The 20,007-nt window shown below is 38.6% G+C and overlaps 1 protein-coding gene across 50 annotated transcripts in view; it reads left to right on the forward strand.

Annotated features, from left to right (window-relative positions):
* Window positions 1-20,007, forward strand: part of ANK2 (ankyrin 2) — a 584,595-nt gene that overhangs the window by 347,185 nt on the left and 217,403 nt on the right. For all 50 annotated transcript variants that reach the window (XM_086407163.1, XM_086407151.1, XM_086407166.1 and 47 more), the window contains one exon: window positions 19,903-20,004. In XM_086407163.1, coding sequence (XP_086263289.1) covers window positions 19,903-20,004 — 102 coding nt within the window. The remainder of the gene's footprint in view (window positions 1-19,902; window positions 20,005-20,007) is intronic.

Raw genomic sequence — 20,007 nt, forward strand, 5'->3', positions numbered from 1 at the left:
AGGCCCTGCCCCTGGCACAGGAGAGGGAGTTGGGTGCCAAGGGAAGTCAGAACATGATCACTGGGGCCCCCAATGTGACTGCATTAATTTGCCCCCAGAACAGGAAGCAGCAGACACTGGCATTCAATAGTGGAAAGATATATGGCACCTTTGGGCAGAGCCTGGGAGGTGGTATCTTATGGTGATATGATCATGGCCTCTGAAATAAGACTGACTGGGTACCAATCACAGCTCTGACACTTATTAAAAATATCCATGGACAAGTGCTTTTTCTTTTTTTTAAGTAAAGTATCTTTATTATATTAAAAATAAATCAAAAGGAAATCTTTCATGTAAAACACTGGGGAAAATCACTTAAAATATTTATCTTCACAGCCAAACCTAAGTTTGGCGGTAGAATAGTCAAAAAGTGAGTGAAGTCGCTCAGTTGTGTGTGACTCTTTGCGACCCCATGGACTGTAGCATACTGGGCTCCTCCGTCCATGGGATTTTCCAGGCAAGGGTACTAGAGTGGGGTGCCATTTCCTCCTCCATGGACAAGTGCTTTAATCTAACTAAACCTCAGGTTCTTCAATTGTGTGTTTTATTAACTGAGAACATAAATATTTTTGCATATAGTGGGATTAGCCTACAGTTAATATTGTAGTAGTAAGTGTGAGAAAGACAAAAAGTACCAACTATTATTCATTCCTTCAGGGAGTTGAATAGCCAGAGTGTAACCACACAAAGCATGTCACACAGTCTCATGAGTAGAGGAATGACTTATAAAAAAGCAAATCTAGGGGGCATGTGGAGAAGGCAATGGCACCCCACTCCAGTACTCTTGCCTGGGAAATCCCATGGATGGAGGAGCCTGGTGAGCTGCAGTCCATGGGGTCGCTAAGAGTCGGACATGACTGAGCGACTTCAATTTCACTCTTCACTTTCATGCATTGGAGAAGGAAATGGCAACCCACTCCAGTGTTCTTGCCTGGAGAATCCCAGGGACGGGGGAGCCTCGTGGGCTGCCGTCTATGGGGTCGCACAGAGTCAGGCACGACTAAAGTGACTTAGCAGTAGCAGGGGGCATGTAGAATTCTTTTTTTGTTTTATTTCTTTTTGGCTGCACCATGTAGCATGTGGAATCTTAGTTCCCTGACCAGGGATTGAACCTGCACCCCCGGCAGTGGAAGCGCAGAGTGTTAACTACTGGATCGCCAAGGAAGTTGCATAGAATTCTAATATGGTATATGTCAGTTTATATTCTATAAGAAAATATTTTTTAAATTTAGGAAAAAATCACTAAAACTACATAAATGTGCACGAACAATTGACTTATTCAATGTGCCTTTGACAATTATCTTTGAACAGAACATAGTGAACAAAAGTGTGGTGACTCTAATCAAAACACGTGTAATTAATCCTCTTAAGTGAAATTATAACCAGAAGAGAAAGGCTTTAGGTCAGGGTAATCTTTGTAATGATTTCTTTACATAATTCATGTTAAAGTAATAGTTAAATCTATGAAAAGATGTCATTAGTAGAGGGAACTGAACTGCTCAAATATGCCACACTTCTTACATGTGGGAAAGTGTTAGTTGCTATCGTGTCTGACTTTTTGTGATTCCCTGGACTGTAGTCCCCAAGGCTCCTCTGTCCTTGGAATTCTCCAGGCAACAATACTGGCGTGGATAGCCATTGCCTTATCCAGGGCATCTTCCTGACTCAGGTCTCCCGCATTGCAAGTAGATTCTTTACTGTCTGACGACCGGGAAAGCCAGGAAAAGGAAACCAAATAGAAGTGGAGCTTCTCCGATTGTAAAGGACTGTATCTTGTTGGGATGCCGCAGGATTTTAATATATACCCAGATTCTCATCAAGCTTCATATTATGTGCTGGGTTCCCATATTAAACATTGCTAATCAGAAGTGGCACAATCTAAACATCTTTTGTTTTTTATTTTTATTGAGGTATAGTTGATGTACAATATTATATAAATTATAAGTATGCTATGCTATGCTAAGTCACCTCAGTCGTGTCTGACTCTGTGCGACCCCATAGACGGCAGCCCACCAGGCTCCCCTGTCCCTGGGATTCTCCAGGCAAGAACACTGGAGTGGGTTGCCATTTCCTTCTCCAATGCATGAAAGTGAAAGTGAACGTGAAGTTGCTCAGTTGTGTCCGACTCTTAGCGACCCCATGGACTGCAGCCTACCAGGCTCCTCCGTCCATGGGATTTTCCAAGCAAGAGTACTGGAGTGGGGTGCCATTGCCTTCTCCGAAATTATAAGTATAGTGATTCACAATTTTTAAAGGTTATACTCCATTTATAAATAAGTTTATAAAATGTTGGCTATATTCCCTATGCTGTAAATTATATATCGTTCTAGCTTATTTTGTGCATAATGGCTTGCATCTCTTATTCCTCTACTCCTACGCTCCTCTGCTCCTTTAATGCTCCTCCTTTCCTCTCCCCCTTGGTAACTGCTAGTTTGTCCTCTATATCTGTGAGTTTGCTTCTTTTTCGTTACATTCACTAGTTTGTTGTATTTTGGATTCCACATATAAGTGATATCATACGGTATTTGTCTTTCTCTATCTGACTTATTTCACTGAGCATAATACCCCCCAAGTCCACCCATATTGCTGCAAATGGCAAAATTTCATTCTTTATGGCTGAATATTATTACATAGAGTGTGTATCTCTATATATGTATATATGTCACAGCTTCTGTACCCAGTCATATGTTGATGGACATTTAGGTTGCGTCCATATCTTGGCAATTGCAAATAATGCTGTTATGAACATCAGGGTGCAGGCATCTTTTTGAGTTAGTATTTTTGGTTTGTTTCAGGTGTATACCCAGGATGGAGTTGCTGAGTCACATAGGAGTCCTATCTGTAGTTTTTTGACCTCTATACGGTTTTCCACCATGGCTGCACGAATTTACCTTCTCACTGACAGTATACAAAGATTTTCTTTCTCCACATTTTTACCGTTTGTTATTTGCTGTCTTTTTGATGATAGCCATTCTGACAGGCGTGAGGTGATATTTCATTGTGGTTTTGATTTGCATTTCCCTGATGGTTAGTGATGTTAAGCGTCTTTACATGTGCCTGTTAGCCATCTGCATTTCTTCTTTGGAAAAATGTCTGTTCAGTTCTTTTCCCCTTTTTTAAAAAAATTGAATTGTTTGGTGTTCTTTTGCCCCCCACTCCCGGTTTTTTTTTTAATTGAATTGTTTGGTTTTTTGATGTTGAGTTGTATAAGCTCTTTATATATTCTGAATATTAACCCCTTATCCATCATATTGTTTACAAATATTTTCTCCCACTCGGTAGGTTGTCTTTTTCACTCTCCACACAAATTCTTACACACACACCACGCGTACACCTGTGCACATATATGTTAGTTTAATTTTATATATCTTGTTACAGATACAAGAATGTGGAGGTAGAAGTAAATATATAGTTTCCCTATGAGTGAAGCGAGGTGTATTTTATATGCATAATAATTCTAAAAGGAAATAGCCTCTCTCACTGGTATCTTGGTCAAAATAATTTAAACATGCCGATCATCTCTTTCATTTAGAAGTTCGTCTTATTGTAAGTACTGGGGATAGTGCAGTGTGTTGCTATGTGTTGTTATACACTATAATCCCTTCTTCTTGGGATAATTTTTGCAATAATGGAGGCTTATGTGACTGCTTTATGTAAAATCTCCCCCCTCCAGAAAAGAGCAATTTTATAATAATAAAACTATAACAATTTTACCAATTTTATTAAAAATTGTTGAACAATTTGAGCAATAATAACAATTTTATAATAATAAAATTATAGTTTATTATTTCTCAGAAACAGGATCCTAATAGTTCTATGTAGTCAGTATCAGTAAAATACCATTTCTTTCTGTGTTTCTTTACTAATGTCATAGTTGGCAGTTATCTGTTAAACTAATTAAGCTCAGAGAATGTTGAGTCCATGGCCTATCTAACCAATTCCATTGTTAAGTTTTCCCGTGATTTCAACTGTAAGATAATAATGATGCAGATGGAGGGCACTCTTTGCTACCCTGTGGACTGTAGCCCGCCAGGCTCCTCTGTCCATGGGATTCTCCAGGCAAGAACACTGGAGTGGGTTGCCATGTCCTCCTCCAGGGGATATTCCCAACCCAGGGATCGAACTTGCGTCTTCTGAATATCAGGCAGCTTCTTTACTGCTGAGTCACCGGGGAAGTCCTATAGTTGGAGGGCATCCTGACCCCATTACTCTATATTCACATACCCTTAGGAAGAGTTAGGCAAGATTCTATTTATAATTCTATTAGATAACCACAATAAATGGTTATCTAATAGAATTATAAAGGTGAAATAATATAACAAGTGTAAATGTTGCTAATCAGGATTTTATTTTTGAATTTATTTTTTAATTGGAGGAAAACTGCTTTACAATGTTGTGTTGGTTTCTGCCGTACGAGAATCAGTCAGAATGACATATATAATCTCTCCTTCTTTAGCCTCCCTCCCCTGCCCCCATCCCATCCCTCTGGCTTTCACAGATTGCCAGGCTGTCATATAGTATATGTTATATGGCAGTTTCCCACTAGCTATCCATTTTACACATGATAGTGTATACATGTCGATTTTAAACCAAGTTTTAAAATTTAGTGAGTCGTGAAAATGTACTTGATTCACCGAACTTCTCATTAGTTTAATTCATAGTGACCAGTGCTGCTTCATGTGTCTATTTGGCCTGTTTCACTTTGTTGAACTCCTTCCTTTATTTTATCTTATTTCCACAAAGGTTTATTGATCTACTGTCTGTTAAATCCTGTGCTGGCCAGTGGAGACAACCTAAGATGAATAAGTCATGGCCTCATCTAACCTGGAGGGTCAGGCTAGTTGGGGAGATAGATATGTCAGCATATTTTGGGGGATCCTGCTATAGCCATTGACAACATTTAGTGCAGTGTTGTTTTTATGACTGGTAGTCAACAAGCATTTATGAATGACTGAATGATTCTCAGGGTGTTATGGAACCCCAGAGTAATGGAACTTGGTCAGACTTGAGGGGAGAAGGGTGGGTTGGGAGGGTGTTGTGAAGAAGTTTTCCGAAGCCTATGGAAATAAACCCACAGGATCCACTTAATACAAATTCTTGTAGAAAATTAAAGGCAGGAGGAGAAGGGGACAACAGAGGATGAGATAGTTGGAGGGCATCACCGACTCAGTGGACGTGAGTTTGAGTAAACTCCGGGAGTTGGTGATGGACAGGGAGGCCTGGCGTGCTGCAGTCCATGGGGTCACAAAGAGTTGGACACGACTGAGTGACTGAACTGAACCGTAGAAGTCAAAGAATAAAAAACAACTAATAGAGAATTCTCCATTTCTCATTAAACCTGGCTTAAGCTCAGTTTTTTAAAAACGGTCTTGAGCATCTGAACCAAAGCTTAGTTTCATGAGATGAATTAACCCTACTTTTGTTTTTAGTTATGTTTAAATTAGGAGATCCCTTACTTTTCAAAATTCTCTTTGGAGTTGATGCCAATACTCTTACCCCAACAAGTCAAGAATTTGTTTTGAAAGCTGCCTCAGAAGAAGTTCAGATATTCTGTGAAATGCAGTTAATAACTGGAGGGGTTTTTATTGACTGATTTCCAACAGAGAATTTGTAGTATAAGCTAATTTTTTTTTAAAGGCAATGCAGGCTACCAATACTTGATTTGCTAGTCCTTTCCCACTGCCATGTGTCAGGTACTATAATTAATTAAACACATTTCTTTTTAAAGCCACCTTTCCATACCTTTTTTACATTTCAGTGTAAAGTTAAGGAAGCTCTTTACCCTTCATAGAGTTAGAACTGAATAGCTGGAACCATTCTAGACAATTATAGTTCGTACATAGCACAAGGGTAAATTTAGAAAGTTACAGCAGGTCACATCCATTGTGGATAAAGCGGTACTTCAGTTGTGCCCTGGTCTTATGGGGAAATGTCAGCTGCATGCTATTAGTATTCTGAGCGCATGAGAAACCTCCCGTACAGATTTCTGTTTTAGTCTCACTGGTGTATGTATATACGTGTATACTGAAGTATATGTATACCTTGCAGTTTTTATTGTATCAGCACTTCCTGGTGTTCATGCAAGATGTTGATAGGTCAGCAGTATTTGCTTCCACAGGCAACACAAGAAGTGCTTTCCTATTCTTGGGAGTCTTGTTGACAGAGAAATGGTAAGGAATGAAGACAAATCCAGTATCACTGCAAAAAACCCCAGACCATCTCCCAGAGGTTACACCGTGGCCTCTGTCCATAGTCCACACACTCTCCCAGACCTTTGAGTCTTGCATTTTTAGCACATACCATGCTGTGATGGCACATCAGATTTCATTAGACCAGAACCACACTACTGTGTTCTCTCCAATTTTAGGTATTCTGTTTCCCCAGTTTTCTGATCTTGATTAGTATTATTGCTCATTACGTACCAAAGCTAGATGTTTCCAAGGTTTCCTTAATTTCTTCTTTTCCATAAACCCTTAAATTCAATTCCCCCAAGTTGTATAACTTCTTTCCCCTGCATGTATGACACATCACTTCCTTTTTCACGTTGCTGTCCCTGAAACGTTGCTCACTAGGACCATTGCAATAGTATCCAGATTATCTGACAGACTTCTTTCTCTTTACCTCTAACTCACCTTCCATATGTTACTCCAGTGATTATTTTGAGGACAGCATTCTGATCTTAGCAGTTCGTGCCCTTTCACCTAAAGGGTAATATTCAGTCTTCTTATTACAGCATGTAAGAACATTCACAGACTGGGCCCTGCCTTACGTTGAGGATTTTAACTTCTTTGTCATTTCCGAGTTTATAATTCACCACACTGCATTACTCATAGTTTTGTGCATACTGTGTTCTTCCCTACCACTATGACATTTCACTCGCTAGTCCTGTGCCTGCTGTGTTTTCCACCTAACTTATCACCAGGAACTTTGTAAAATACTGTGTTGCTATTCCTATTATATGTTCCAAATGTAAAATAGATTGTAAAACACACAAGCATTTATTGCTTGGATTACTGTTTCTAAATGGATATCCATGGATCCATTTTTGCCCACTTCTATCTAATTCATGGACTATGTTGCAGCTAAAACATATTTTCTAAATGCAGATCTTAAAATCTTTTGAGGGGATATATGTGTGTTGCGTTGCTCAGTCGTCCTATCCCCATGGAATTTTCCAGACAGAATACTGGAGTGGGTTGCCATTTCCTACTCCAGGGAATCTTCCTGACCCAGGGATAGAACCCAAGTCTCTTGTGTCTCCTGCTTTGGCAGGCAGATTCTTTACCACTGAGCTACCTGGGAAGCCTTTGAGGGGATAGATCATGTTTATTTTGTCTGTATTTAATTCTTTGCACTTAACACACTGCTTGACTTCAAAATTGTCTTATTCTCAACTAAATAACTTCTTATAAAGAACTGGTTAAATTCTTTTAACTATTAATTTTTTTTTAATTGAAGCATATTTGATTGACGATTTTGTTAGTCTCTGGTGTACAAAAAAAGTGATTCACACACATACATATATATTCTTTTTCCTATTCTTTCCATTATGATTTATTAAAGGATACTGACTTTAATTCCCTGTGCTCTGCAATTGGACCTTATTGTTGATCCATCCTATATGTATATTTTATTATCAAAATAATCTGTTTTTAGACTAATTTGTTTTCACTTTTTCCAAACTGAAGCTTTGATTTTTCTAATATGTACACATTTATGTCTTTTCAGTGATTTAATCAAGTTAATAAAATGAATCAAACTGGGAAATGATTTCCTTCTTATACAGTACACATATTGTGTATCCTTTAGGTATTTTTTAATTTAACTTTTAAGTTTTGTTGACTTTCAACTGTGTACCACTGGGCCAGCATAGAGAGAGTCAAGAAATGAGTGTAAAAAATGATTTTGTATGTTATATTTAGCATAATGTAGACTTTTTGAGAATTGGAATTTTGCTTTCCATGTAGATCATCACAAATGTGCAAAGAGCCTGAAAACTGTGTATACTCCTTTGGGACCCACTTGCTTTGGAGAAGGGGTCGAATAAACAACTTCTTAAAAATTATATGCACATTAGAAGGATTGACTTTTGCCATTTTATAGATAACAACAAACTTAAGAACAGTTTAACCAAAGGGACTAGTGACTCAAATTATTTCCAATAAGCAACATAATTACCATGCTGAAATTCCTGACACCCAGTAATTAGAAAGATTTCTAAAAAAAACAGAAATGCCAAGAGTGGCACAAATAGAGTTCTTAGGTCTGTTATTCCTATAGAATTAAAATATCGTCTTGGGACAAAAATGATACTAGAAAGTAATGAATTCAAATTCTTATTCTCTTCTGGAGTAGATGTTAATATTATATAACATATGTACTCAAAAAAGTACAATTAAAAAATCGAGTTACTCAGTTTTGATGCATTTTCCCTAATTTGGTCTTTTATGGGAAATGATTTCCTGTAAATGGGAAATGAGTCCAGAGTTACATTGTAAACAAGTAGAGTCAGGTTGTCACTGTGTGTGGTTGCTAAGCTGTAAATAAGTGAAAATCTTCTAGAAAATCAATCAGACTGCCAATTACAGATGTACACTGGAGTATTGTAAACAGAAAGCCCTTCTGTATTTCCATGTGAGTTTTAGGAGGGCCACATTAAAATTAACAATGTAAGCATTGGAAAATATATGCAAGTTCTTTTAAAATAGTGGTCATATTTGAAGGTGAGCCATTGTGAAACCTTCCTTGGAAGAATGTATTTTCTTGTTCAGCCTTGAATAATTCAGTGCTAGAGAAGCAATCAACCTTTTTGTGTGTGCAGTATGACGGGGTGCGGTCAGTGCCTCATTTGTGCTGTGTCACGAAGCTGCTTTTGACTGAGTGATGTCTGCTTCAGAACAGATGGTCTAAAGATGAATAATCAAACCAATGGGGATAGAAATTCAGTGCCTACGTCAAGGGGGCAGTAGTAAATTAACACTGTAGGATGCCCAGCGTAATAAAGAATTGATGAAAGACATTTTCACTTGGTTGGGTTTATTTTTGTCATATCACGACAGTTCTAAAGGCTTTCAAGGGAGACTAAAACCTAATTCAGGTTCATTTATCCTGATCCTTGAGTATAGCAGTGGGATAAACTCTAATATACCTTTCCTCCCAAAGGCTCTGTAATATTTTAACACACGGATTAGGCAGGGAATGAGAAGAGTTTTGTGTAGAGAATATTTCTTAAAGAAAGAAGTAAATAAACAATGGTTACCAAATTATATCAAAAGCTCTCTTTTTTGTTCTGACTGGAGTGTTACTATGGTAGGTTATTATTCATTTATGAAACCTACTCTTATGGCCAGTGCTGGGCAAAGGGAAATTCCTTTGGGGATTTGTGTATATGACAGAAAGCTTGATAATCTCTTCCATGTTTTGGCCCATGTTCATTTAAGTTTAAGATGGTGGCAGAACATTTTTACGGAGACGTCCAGCTCATTGAAAATTAGGAAAGATATTAGGCTTGGGATACAGATTGTTTTAAAAATATGTTTTTAATGTTTTACTCTCAATTAATACTGGTTGGAGATCCCAAAGCAATAGTAGAGAACTGTTTAGAATTCAATCCTATACAGATGCAGTGTGTGCTATTAAATTTCTATTGTGGAACTCTAGGTTTTCATTTTTTTTTTTTAATTGGAGGATAATTGCTTTACAGTGTTATAGTGATCTCAGCCATACATCAACACAAATCAGTAATATTTATATATATCCCCTCCCTCATAAGGGGCTTCCCTGGTGGCTCAGATGGTAAAGCGTCTGCCTGCAGTACAGGAGACCAGGGTTCAATCCCTGGGTCGGGAAGATCCCCTGGAGCAGGAAATGGCGACCCACTCCAGTACTCTTGCCTGGAAAATTCCATGGATGGAGGAGGCTAGTAGGCTACAGTCCATGGGGTCGCAACGAGTCAGACAAGCCTGAGCGACTTCTGACTTCCATTTCCTCCCTTGTAAGCCTCAGCCCGCATGGCCACACCCGCCGCCCCCCATTCAACATCCCCCATTCCCCATTCAAAGTCCCCTGCCCCCCATTCAGTGCCCCCGCGCCCCCCATTCAACCCCTCTAGGTTGTCAGAGTGCCAGGCTGGGCCCTCTGTGTTGTGCAGCAGTTCCCCACTTGTTATTTACTTTACACATGATAGAATATACATGTCCATGCCACTTTCTCAATTTGCCCTACCCTCTCCTTCCTCCAGTGTTTCCACCAGACTATTTTCTATGTTTGTCTCTATTTCTTCTCAGTAAATAGGTTCACCAGTACTGTTTTTCCAGAAATCAGAAAGAGAAAGCCAAATATCAAATATTAATGCATGTATATGGAATCTGAGTTTTCATTAATTTTGGTGTTAGCATGTGAAATGCAGATTTCCATTATACCTTGGCTATTGAAAAAATTAGCGAATATTATGGAGAAACTAATATTCAGTAATATAAGATTTGTAGAATATTTTTTCTGGCCTTTGCATTGTTAGCATTCTGAATATAAATTAATAAAGCAGAACTTTTGAAATCCATCTGTTCAGGTAGTAGTGTGAGGGGTGGTGTATGGCATGAAGCCATAATGTGATGGGGTACCTCTACACCAAGAGGAAGCTGCAGTGCTTGAAAGTGGGGGTCACATGCCTGATCATATGCCGTTTTTTCCCAAGTATGATATGCTCTTTAGGGAGGAATATTAACTGTAGATAAACAGTTTAAAGCAATTATTAAGGTGCTTAGCTCACTGACTGTAGTACTACCTTTAATCTGTCTAATTGAAACCTCCCAAAAAGCTTCCCTGGTGGCTCAGACAGTAAAGAATCCACCTACAGTGCAGGAGACCTGGGTTCCTTCCCTGGGTTGGGAAGATCCCCTGGAGAAGGGAATGGCTACCTACTCCAGTATTCTGGCCTAGAGAATCCCCATGGACAGAGGAGTCTGGTGGGCTGCAGTTCATGGGGTCTGCAGAGAGTCAGACATGCCTGAGTGACAATCACTTTCATACTTTCACTTTCGCAGAGTGTCTTATCCCTTGAAACAATCTGAAGCATTCAGTTGCAGTGTTCTAAAATTTTAAATTTTAAGAGGAACCTGAAACTGTTTAATCTAATGTCTGACTTATAGCTATGGCAAAATATTTCCCTTTTTCTGATTTCCTTAGATTTGTAAGTATTGTGGTGGAGCCATTACTATCTTCCCATTTAAATTCAGAAAAAAATTGACATGTTGTACTTTGTGACAGAATTTCTGAGTTCTGTAGGCATTTTGGAGTCATAGGCAGAACATATAAGTAGAATACAAATAATCAAAACCTGTTGATTTTCCTGACTTAGGAGAAGTTGTTTTAACTTTAAATTTACGATAATGTTCAGTAGAAAACTGAAACTTATAACCACTTAAGAAAGTTTCTACCTTTTCTTTGTAAAAGTTCCCGTTTTAGTGAAGGTTTCAGTATGTCTCATTTGTAATTTTTATTAAACCAAACTCATGTCAGCAAAACAGAGTTACTTTTCAAGTCAGACTTCTACTGTCTGATGATATACTAACTGAGGAATTCATATTTCTTCTGTTTAATAATTATTTTTAAATGGATATATCTGTATATAAATCACAGGGAGTCTGAAGTATAAAATAGTTATCAATCAAATGTACACTAGAATGATATTTTTGATTTAAGGTTTTTGTTCCTATTAGTTTTGTGTTCTTGCCATATTTTTAATTTATTGAGGACAGATATTACATTATTAATATTTTGACTCAGTGTTCAAAAACGTGATGCAGAAATTTTTTTAAGGTATAAACTTATCTCTAACAACTTACTTCTATTTATCATAGAAGACTTAACAGTCAAGATCTCTGAGCCATATCTGGTCTTCCTGGATTCTTGTTAAATATTTTTGAAGACCAGAGGAGTGCTATTAGAATACTATAATAAAAAGATGCTCCAGACGTTGACTTAGCATCATATTTTGAGTTCAAGTACATAGCCATGTGTACTTAGTAACCTGCATTGTTTCTCTCTTGCCTGTGTGGCACCTTGAAAGTAAAAGAGCAGGTCATTCAGTTGTGTCTGACTCTGCCACCCTGTGGATGGTAGCCCTCTAGGCTCCTTTGTCCATGGAATTTTTCCAGGCAAGAATTCTGAAGCAGGTTGCCACTTCCTACTCCAGAGGATTTTCCCGACTCAGGGATCCATCTCTTGGTCTCTTGGTCTCCTTCATTTGCTGCTGGATTCTTTACTTCTAGTGCCACCTGGGAAGCCCTGCATAATATGAATAATCTGCATTAGAAAAACTGCATCCACAGTAAAAAAAAAAAGATATTGCTTTTGAATACTAATTTTTTCATCTATTTACTCTTCAGTGATTTTGTCACCATTGTGTAAGTTAGGAACAACTAATTTTCAGTGTCACCATCTTTTTAAAGATGGTATCCTATAGGCAGTTCTTCTCATGGATAAATAATCTCAGGGAAAACATTGATAAAAAAATTTATCTAGTGCAAATCAATGTCAAAATGTCATATGAAGTTAAGAAAAAAATCTTTGTCTTTATGTAAAAGTAATTTCAAATGATCTTGCATATCAAATAGGTATTTGCTTGAAATATTCAGGTGCAATTTATTTGTTTAATTAAAGTTAGATATTGTTTTGATACAATTCTCAATTTTATGTGTTAATCATTAATTATCTTAAGTAATATTTTAAAAGTGAAAATAGAAACACCTATATTTGAACTAAAATTCTTAAAACATATGTCACTGAAGTAAAAACAACCTTTCGAGAGGTTATGTTAATTCTTTCTGAAGATCAGAGCTCCTTCAGCATTTTCCATTTAGTTGCAGTGTAAAGACCTGTTAAAATGACACTAAAAATGTAGCATAATCAACATGCAGTGTTAATCAAGCTGCAGTGTACAAACTTATGTTTTATCACAATTTTTGTTATTAACAGTCAGCTGAATTGAAACTAAGTGGGGTTTTGCAGTGTCAAGTGTTCATACAGTTAGGACACTTTAACAGCAGGATATTTTCAAATACTCTGGTCTTCCGGCAGCACCTTCTTATTTAAAGAAGATAATATGTATGCATCTATCCTTTGATTTGCCATTGTTGTTTTGCCTTTATAATTTACAAGATAAACTGCAATTTAAAAAAGCTCAGTCAGTGTCTACTGTGCCTGTCATTGGGCTAAGTACTTTAAATCATATTTCATTCTTACAGCAGTTCTATAAAGCACATTTATTTTTTTGGTAAGGAAATTGAGACCCACAAAGACTCAAGATCATACAACTTGTGATTTGCTGGACATAGTTTTAACTTATCCAATATTCCTAAGAAAAGACCTAAGGAATTGTAGAAATGTCCCTTATTTTATTATGTTCATATTAAGATTTTTCCCCTCAAGTGATTTTAATATATTTTGTTTATTTTGTATTACTGTAAAAATGTAGATCTCAGGGTAGGCAGGTAAATGACCCCATTTATTTTAAAAGGAATAACTGTATCCTAAGAAAATAAGCAAATTTCCTAAGTTTCACAAGGAACATGTGCTTTCTTATGGTTAATCGGTTGGAAAATATTTGTGGAGGGTACAGGATAAGCCACAGACTGAGGGGAGGTACCCAGTGTCACTTGCTGGGTTAGTTGAGGCTGGTGGCTAATTCATGCTAGAGGATGTGAGCATCTCAAATATTAATAATATATTCCTCTCTTTGAAGTATGAAAATAGTTTGTAACCTCTAGTGTTATTTTTATTAGACTAATAATTAATTTTTTATGAAAAACATTTTTGGGGGGTCTCACCATGTGGCTTGCAGGATTTTAGCACTCTGAGCAGGGATTAAACATGGGCCCTTGGCCTGTGAGAGCTTGGAGTCCTAACCACTGGACTGCCACAGAGTTCCCTATAGTGGTAATTTAAATGTAAAAATCAAACTACATAAAACTCCTTAAACTCTTAGACCATTACTAAAATGAAAGTTTTACAAATTAAGCATGAACAGAAGTACAAAACTAGTATTATTCAAAAAAAAAAAAAATAGCACCAATGTAATAGAATGGACAGGACTGTGTAAAACTAAATCACAGATGTTGGTTTAATAGTAAAAAGATTTAACCTTGTATTTCTATAATGTATTTCTGAATTTGCCCTAAATAAAAATAATACAGAGCATACATTTTTAGAAGCATGTTATACAAAAATTATTAATACATTTAAACTTTTGTTTCCTACTATAGAATAAAAACATAAAGCTATCAGAGAACTTTGCCAATGCCAATATTGAAAGTGAAAGTGAAGTCGCTCAGTCTTATCCAACTCTTCGGAATTTCCAGGCAAAAGTACTGGAGTGGGTTGCCATTTCCTTCTCCAGAGTATCTTCCCAACCCCGGGATCCAACCTAGGTCTCCCACATTGCAGGCAGACACTTTACCATCTGAGCCACTTGGGAAGCCAATATTAAAGGCATGCTATTTGATAATCATTTAAAACTCTCTTTATTTACTTAGTGATGGAATTAGTATTGTGCTAAAAATATGTACCTAAGCCAATAACACTGCAATTAGGAACCGAAAAACATTTTACTCTGGATTTTCTGTTATACTTACTGCCAATAGTCAAGGCAAGTTGGACCACACAGAGATAGCATCTGAGCCTATTATTTGTAACTTTATTTTTTTATTAGTTTTTTTTTTTTTTTTTTTGGCCATTCTGTGCAACATGTGGGATCTTTGTTTCCTGAGCAAGGATCAACCTGCTCCCTCCACAGAGGAAGTTTGGAGTCTTAGCCCCTGAACTGCCAAGGAAGTCCCTATTAATATGCTGGGTCTGTAGCTCAGTTAGTAAAGAATCTTCCTGTAATGCAGGAGACCCAGGTTCAATCCCTGGGTCAGGAAGATCCCCTGGAGAAGGAAATGGCAACCCACTCCAGTATTCTTCCTGGAAAATCCTATGGACAGAGGAGCCTAAAGGGCTACAGTACCTGGGGTCACAAGAGTCGGACACAACTTAGTGACTAAACCAACGCTGATGTGCTACTGAGTGCTGTGCTCAGGTTCTGTAGTGCATCCTGCCATGTGTGATGGCCAGATTCTCTGACGAGTCTCTGTTCTAAGGCAAAATATTTTGCGTATTGTGCATCTGTTTGTATACCATCTCTCCTTCACCTGTTATGCATTGAATTATAAACACAAAGTCACATTCTGAAGATAGATGGCTGTACTCAGTAAAAGGGTAGCCATCTAGATGACCTGGAACATGCTTATATTCTCCTTGTTAGGCTGTTATTGAACTGTAAGCATAGACGTTTTGCAAAATCTTGGAGCAAACTCAAGGACCCCTGTGAGTGAGCCCCTGGATCTTTCGGGGAAGCACTCCTTCAGGCCGTAATGTGGCTCTGTGAACGCACATTCCTCCTTGCCTTTCATGTCCGCTCTGCTGGATGCTGAGAAAGTATTGTTTTTCTAACATTTGGATCAAAAAACGTACAGAACTGAGTCGAGAATAATTGAAGAGGAAATTTTTCTTTCTCGGCTTGAGATGCCACACTCGGGTTGTAAAAGGGACAAGTTTTAATGACATCCATCTGTTGCAGATTAAAATAAATGGAGCTCAGCGTTTGAATGCCTTGTTCAGAGTCAGACTTTATATAGGCATAAGTACAATTGGTTTTAGGATTGAGAGTTCTAGGGACAGACAGCAACAAAGCATAAAAAGTTAGTCTGTATGTCAGACTTTGCTCTCAAAGGATTGTTGTTGCCTTCTTCTCTCTTTCTAGTGCTTTTTGTGCGTGAAATCTCCCGGGTCAAGCCAAGAGACAACAGTCTGTTTTGAAAGCATGCCTCTCCCACCACTAATGCCTAATTTTAATTTTTAAATTTTTACTTTTGTCATACTCAGAGGGAAATATAGCATGGTAAACATTGCTGCATCTCTCACCAGGAGTCCCGGAATCCTCTTTCATCTCTGTGTTGATTGAAGGTAACCAGACTAAAAGCTGTTTATCCTAAGCTCTTATGTCAAGAGCTTTAATCACAGATTGACCTCTTTGTAGTACAGGGTTTGCAAGTGTTTATCTGGAAGTAGAAAAATATATACTCCTGTACCAATCTATACTTTTAAACTTCAATAATGTCAGTATCTACATATACATTTTGAAGTTTCACTTTAAGTTTGTTCTTGAAACTCATGATCTGAAAGCATTTTATAATAACACACTTAGTTGCATTTGTAAAATGCATTTCCAATGCGTTTTCTTACTTTGGAAAAACTAAATCCCTTAATGGGGTTCTAGAAGAATACAGCTTATAGCAAAATTTACTGTGACTCAACTGCTGAAGAGATCCTTGCCAGGATAGCTCATGTGTTTCCTTTCTATTGGCTCTAGCCTGTCTAAAAACCTGGAAACTTTTTTTTTGGCTATAATTCCAAGGACTGGACTTAAGTCTTTTACTTGTCTTTACTTTTTAGGAGTTTGATTCAGAAAAGAGAAAATTAGTTATTAAAACTTGTTATTGTGTAACAGCAAAAGCAATCCTCAATGTCATGCCCAGCCCCTACAGAAGGTTCTGAGAGGGTCTAATAGGTACCCCTCCATGACACCTGAAGTCCCTTCAGACCAACAATAGCACCCCCCTCAAGCTTCTGCAGGGTGTCTCTGGGTGTTTCTTCATTCCTGCAGGGTCAGCTGCACCCTCTGGCTCTACTTCTGTTCATGGCATTCTTTTTTTTTTACAGGAATGATAGCAAACCCTGATCTTAGTTTGTGAGTTTGATCATGTTAGGCATGTAGAGAGAGACAATCAACTGGCTTTTTAATGCAGTGTGTACTTTACTGTCTCTTTCCTTATTCCGAAGTTAATGTGTTTCTAAGTAGTTTGTCTCAAGCCAACTCTTCATTTTTCTCGGTGCATAGATGGCTGATAAATTTGAGGCTAGAGCTGTCAGCCAAGAATTCTCTCTCTAGCTAAGGCACTCTATCAAGCAAGTGCCAGGATTTACAGAGCAAATAGGTAGACCAAGGGCATATTGAGGTTATCACAAACAAACTAAACCTATAGCTGAGGTTAGGTAGCTACAGTAACATCTGCTTTGATACCTTGCACAGATGAGGCATTACAGCAGATAAGACTTGCTTTGACACTGAGAAACAGGAGTTAAACCTTGGATCTTCCACTGAAAAATTCTGTGACCTTGAAAATTTTCTAAACCTCTTTCCTCACCTATTAAATGAGCATGATAATAGTTGCTTTCTCCTAGTATTATTGTAATCACAATACAATGCATATGACTTCTTAGCTCTGTGCCTGACCCACCGTAAACATTCATGTGCTCAGTCGCGTCTGACTCTGTGGCCCCATGGACTGTAGTCCGCCAGACTCCTCTGTCCATGGAATTTTCCAGGCAAGAACACTGGAGGGGGATGCCACTTCTTACTCCAGGGGATCTTCCAGACCCAAGGATTGAACCTGTGTCCTGCGTCTCCTGCGTTGGCAAGTTGATTCTTTACCACCAGTGCCACCTGGAAAGTGCTTGACATTCATAAGTATTACTTATAATTATGAAGCCTTGTGTACCGGATGGAAGTACTTTCTAGGCATCATCTTCAATATAGTATGTGATATTTGTGTATACTAAGTCACTTCAGTCATGTTGGACTCTTGTAGCCCGCCAGGCTCCTCTGTCCATGGGGATTCTCCAGGTGAGAATACTGGAGTGGGTTGCCATGCCCTCCTCCAGGGGATCTTCCCAACCCAGGGATCGAACCCGCATCTCGAGGCGAATTCTTTACCACTAGTACTACCTGGGAAGACCATGTAATATATAGCATGTGGATTCATTTTTAAAAACCTAGATATGGGAAATAATGTTGTCATACTTTCTGTGACCTAATGTTATTTAATGGTTGTTTTGTAATAACTAATGTTTCTTGTGGGATATTGATGGAGCATAATGCAAAGAATTATCATGTTTCACTTTTAAGTGCTGGGGCAAGAAACTTGAAGGAGGAAACTCTTCCTGGAATTTAGAATTTGCTGCAAATCACAAATACTTCCACAGAATAGGCATTTCAAAGTGAGTTCCCATTCAGTCCCTGCAGCATTGCAGATATGCTGGGGGCACCCTGCCATGAGCAGAGCTTTCAGGAAGGATGAAGTGTGAGGCATCACAGCAGAGCGGGGCGGGGGAAGGCAGCACTATGTTAGTCACACCGGGATGCGTTTCTGAAGGCTCCGCGCGTGCAGTCCAGATGTGCAGATTGCAGTCATACCTTTCGACTCCTCATAAATTATCTATCGAATTTGTAAATATATATGGCATCGTGGTATTTGGCTTAAATGTGAGGTGATTTTGTCTTAGGGTGTTCAGTCTTCCCCTGTGGAAATCATCCTAACAGTCTGCAAGTAATTCCATATTTGAGACTCCCAGAGGAAACACTTCCATTTCTGTATCTGTACTTCATCACCAGTCATAGTAAATAGGTCCAAGAATATGCCAGGGGCCCTTGCAGAGTCCTTTCGAGAGAGAAGGAGGCAGGCAGTATAGCCTACTGGGGAGAATGGTGGATTAAGAGCCATCCCACCTGCATCTCCCTTTCTAGTAGGCCCCTTTTCATAGGGCTCTCCTATTGTAGGTAGGTTGCTGTCTTCTCTTTGCACGTGTGTGCGTGCTAAGTTGCTTCAGTCGCATCTGACTCTTTGCAATCCTATGGAGCATAACCTGCCAGCCTCCTCTGTCCATGGGGATTCTCCAAACAAGAATACTGGGCTGGGATGCCATGCCCTCCTCCAGGGGGTCTTCCTGATCCAGGGATTGAACCCACATCTCTTACGTCTCCTGCATTGGCAGGTGGGTTCTTTACCACTAGTGCCACTTGGGAAGCCCATTTCCTCTTTAGTCAGATGTTATACCACAAGATCTATAAAGTGATGCCAGTATCTTGGAACCTAATGAAGTTATCATCATCCTTGTGTTAAGGTTTGAAAATCGGACTTTGTCAGCAAGTCAGAGAGGCAAGGTACCTATGGCTACGTCTCTGAAATAGCCTCCTTTGGACATATTTCTTGGTGGGGGTGGGGGTTTTCAGCTGATTTTCCCAGGATCAGGTTTTGAGAGGAATGGACTCAGGATGAGGACTTAGAAGGCAGTTTCCACTCGGACTGATCATCTTTACCAAGAGATTTGAATCTGGTATTATGTCAGCTGGTTTAAATTTAATCTTGTTTTTCCAACGTCACTAGGATCACAAAATTTGCATTGGCCCAGTCTGCACCTGCCAGCTAGCACTATCTGCTTTCCTCAAAGCATCCTTGCAACTTTCTGTTTTTCCCGTATCATAAGGACAGATGACTGTCAGGCAACCCATAGTCAGTATTCTCCCTCAGATGCATCTGAAAACCAGTCAAGGAAGAAAGAGGAAACCCAGTACCTTTCATTTCTTTTCAGTTTTTGATTCCTTTTTGGCTTCATACTAGGCTCAGTATAAAGTCCCTAGCTTCCTGAAGCAAAAATGAATGGGTAACAGTGGATTTGGGGGTAGTATAAATTCATCTTCACATGTCTTTATTTGGAATAAAGCAGTAAAATTATTTTAATGATTCTTTTACACTCTTTAATAGAGAAGAATGTATTCCCATTGACCTTAATGTCCTTAGCTCTCTAGAAATGTTGTGAGGTTGCTCACTTGTCCTGTTAATTATTATTAAGTGTTTTAAATTCAGGTTTGAATTATTTTGCAGCCAAAGCTTTTCTGATCTGTGGTGCAAACATTCTTGTTTCTTTGTTTTTGATATGTTCTCACTTGATCAGTAATTCACTGAAGCTCTTTTCTGTTTCTCACAGTCTGACAGCAATGCAAGCTTCCTCCGTGCCGCCAGAGCAGGCAACTTAGACAAAGTCGTGGAATATCTGAAGGGGGGCATAGACATCAATACCTGCAACCAGGTA

The sequence above is a fragment of the Bos grunniens genome, chromosome 6, assembly GCF_055505025.1.
Source record: "Bos grunniens cultivar Pamir isolate PY7600 chromosome 6, Bosgru_T2T1.0, whole genome shotgun sequence".
Classification (NCBI taxonomy): domain Eukaryota; kingdom Metazoa; phylum Chordata; class Mammalia; order Artiodactyla; family Bovidae; genus Bos; species Bos grunniens.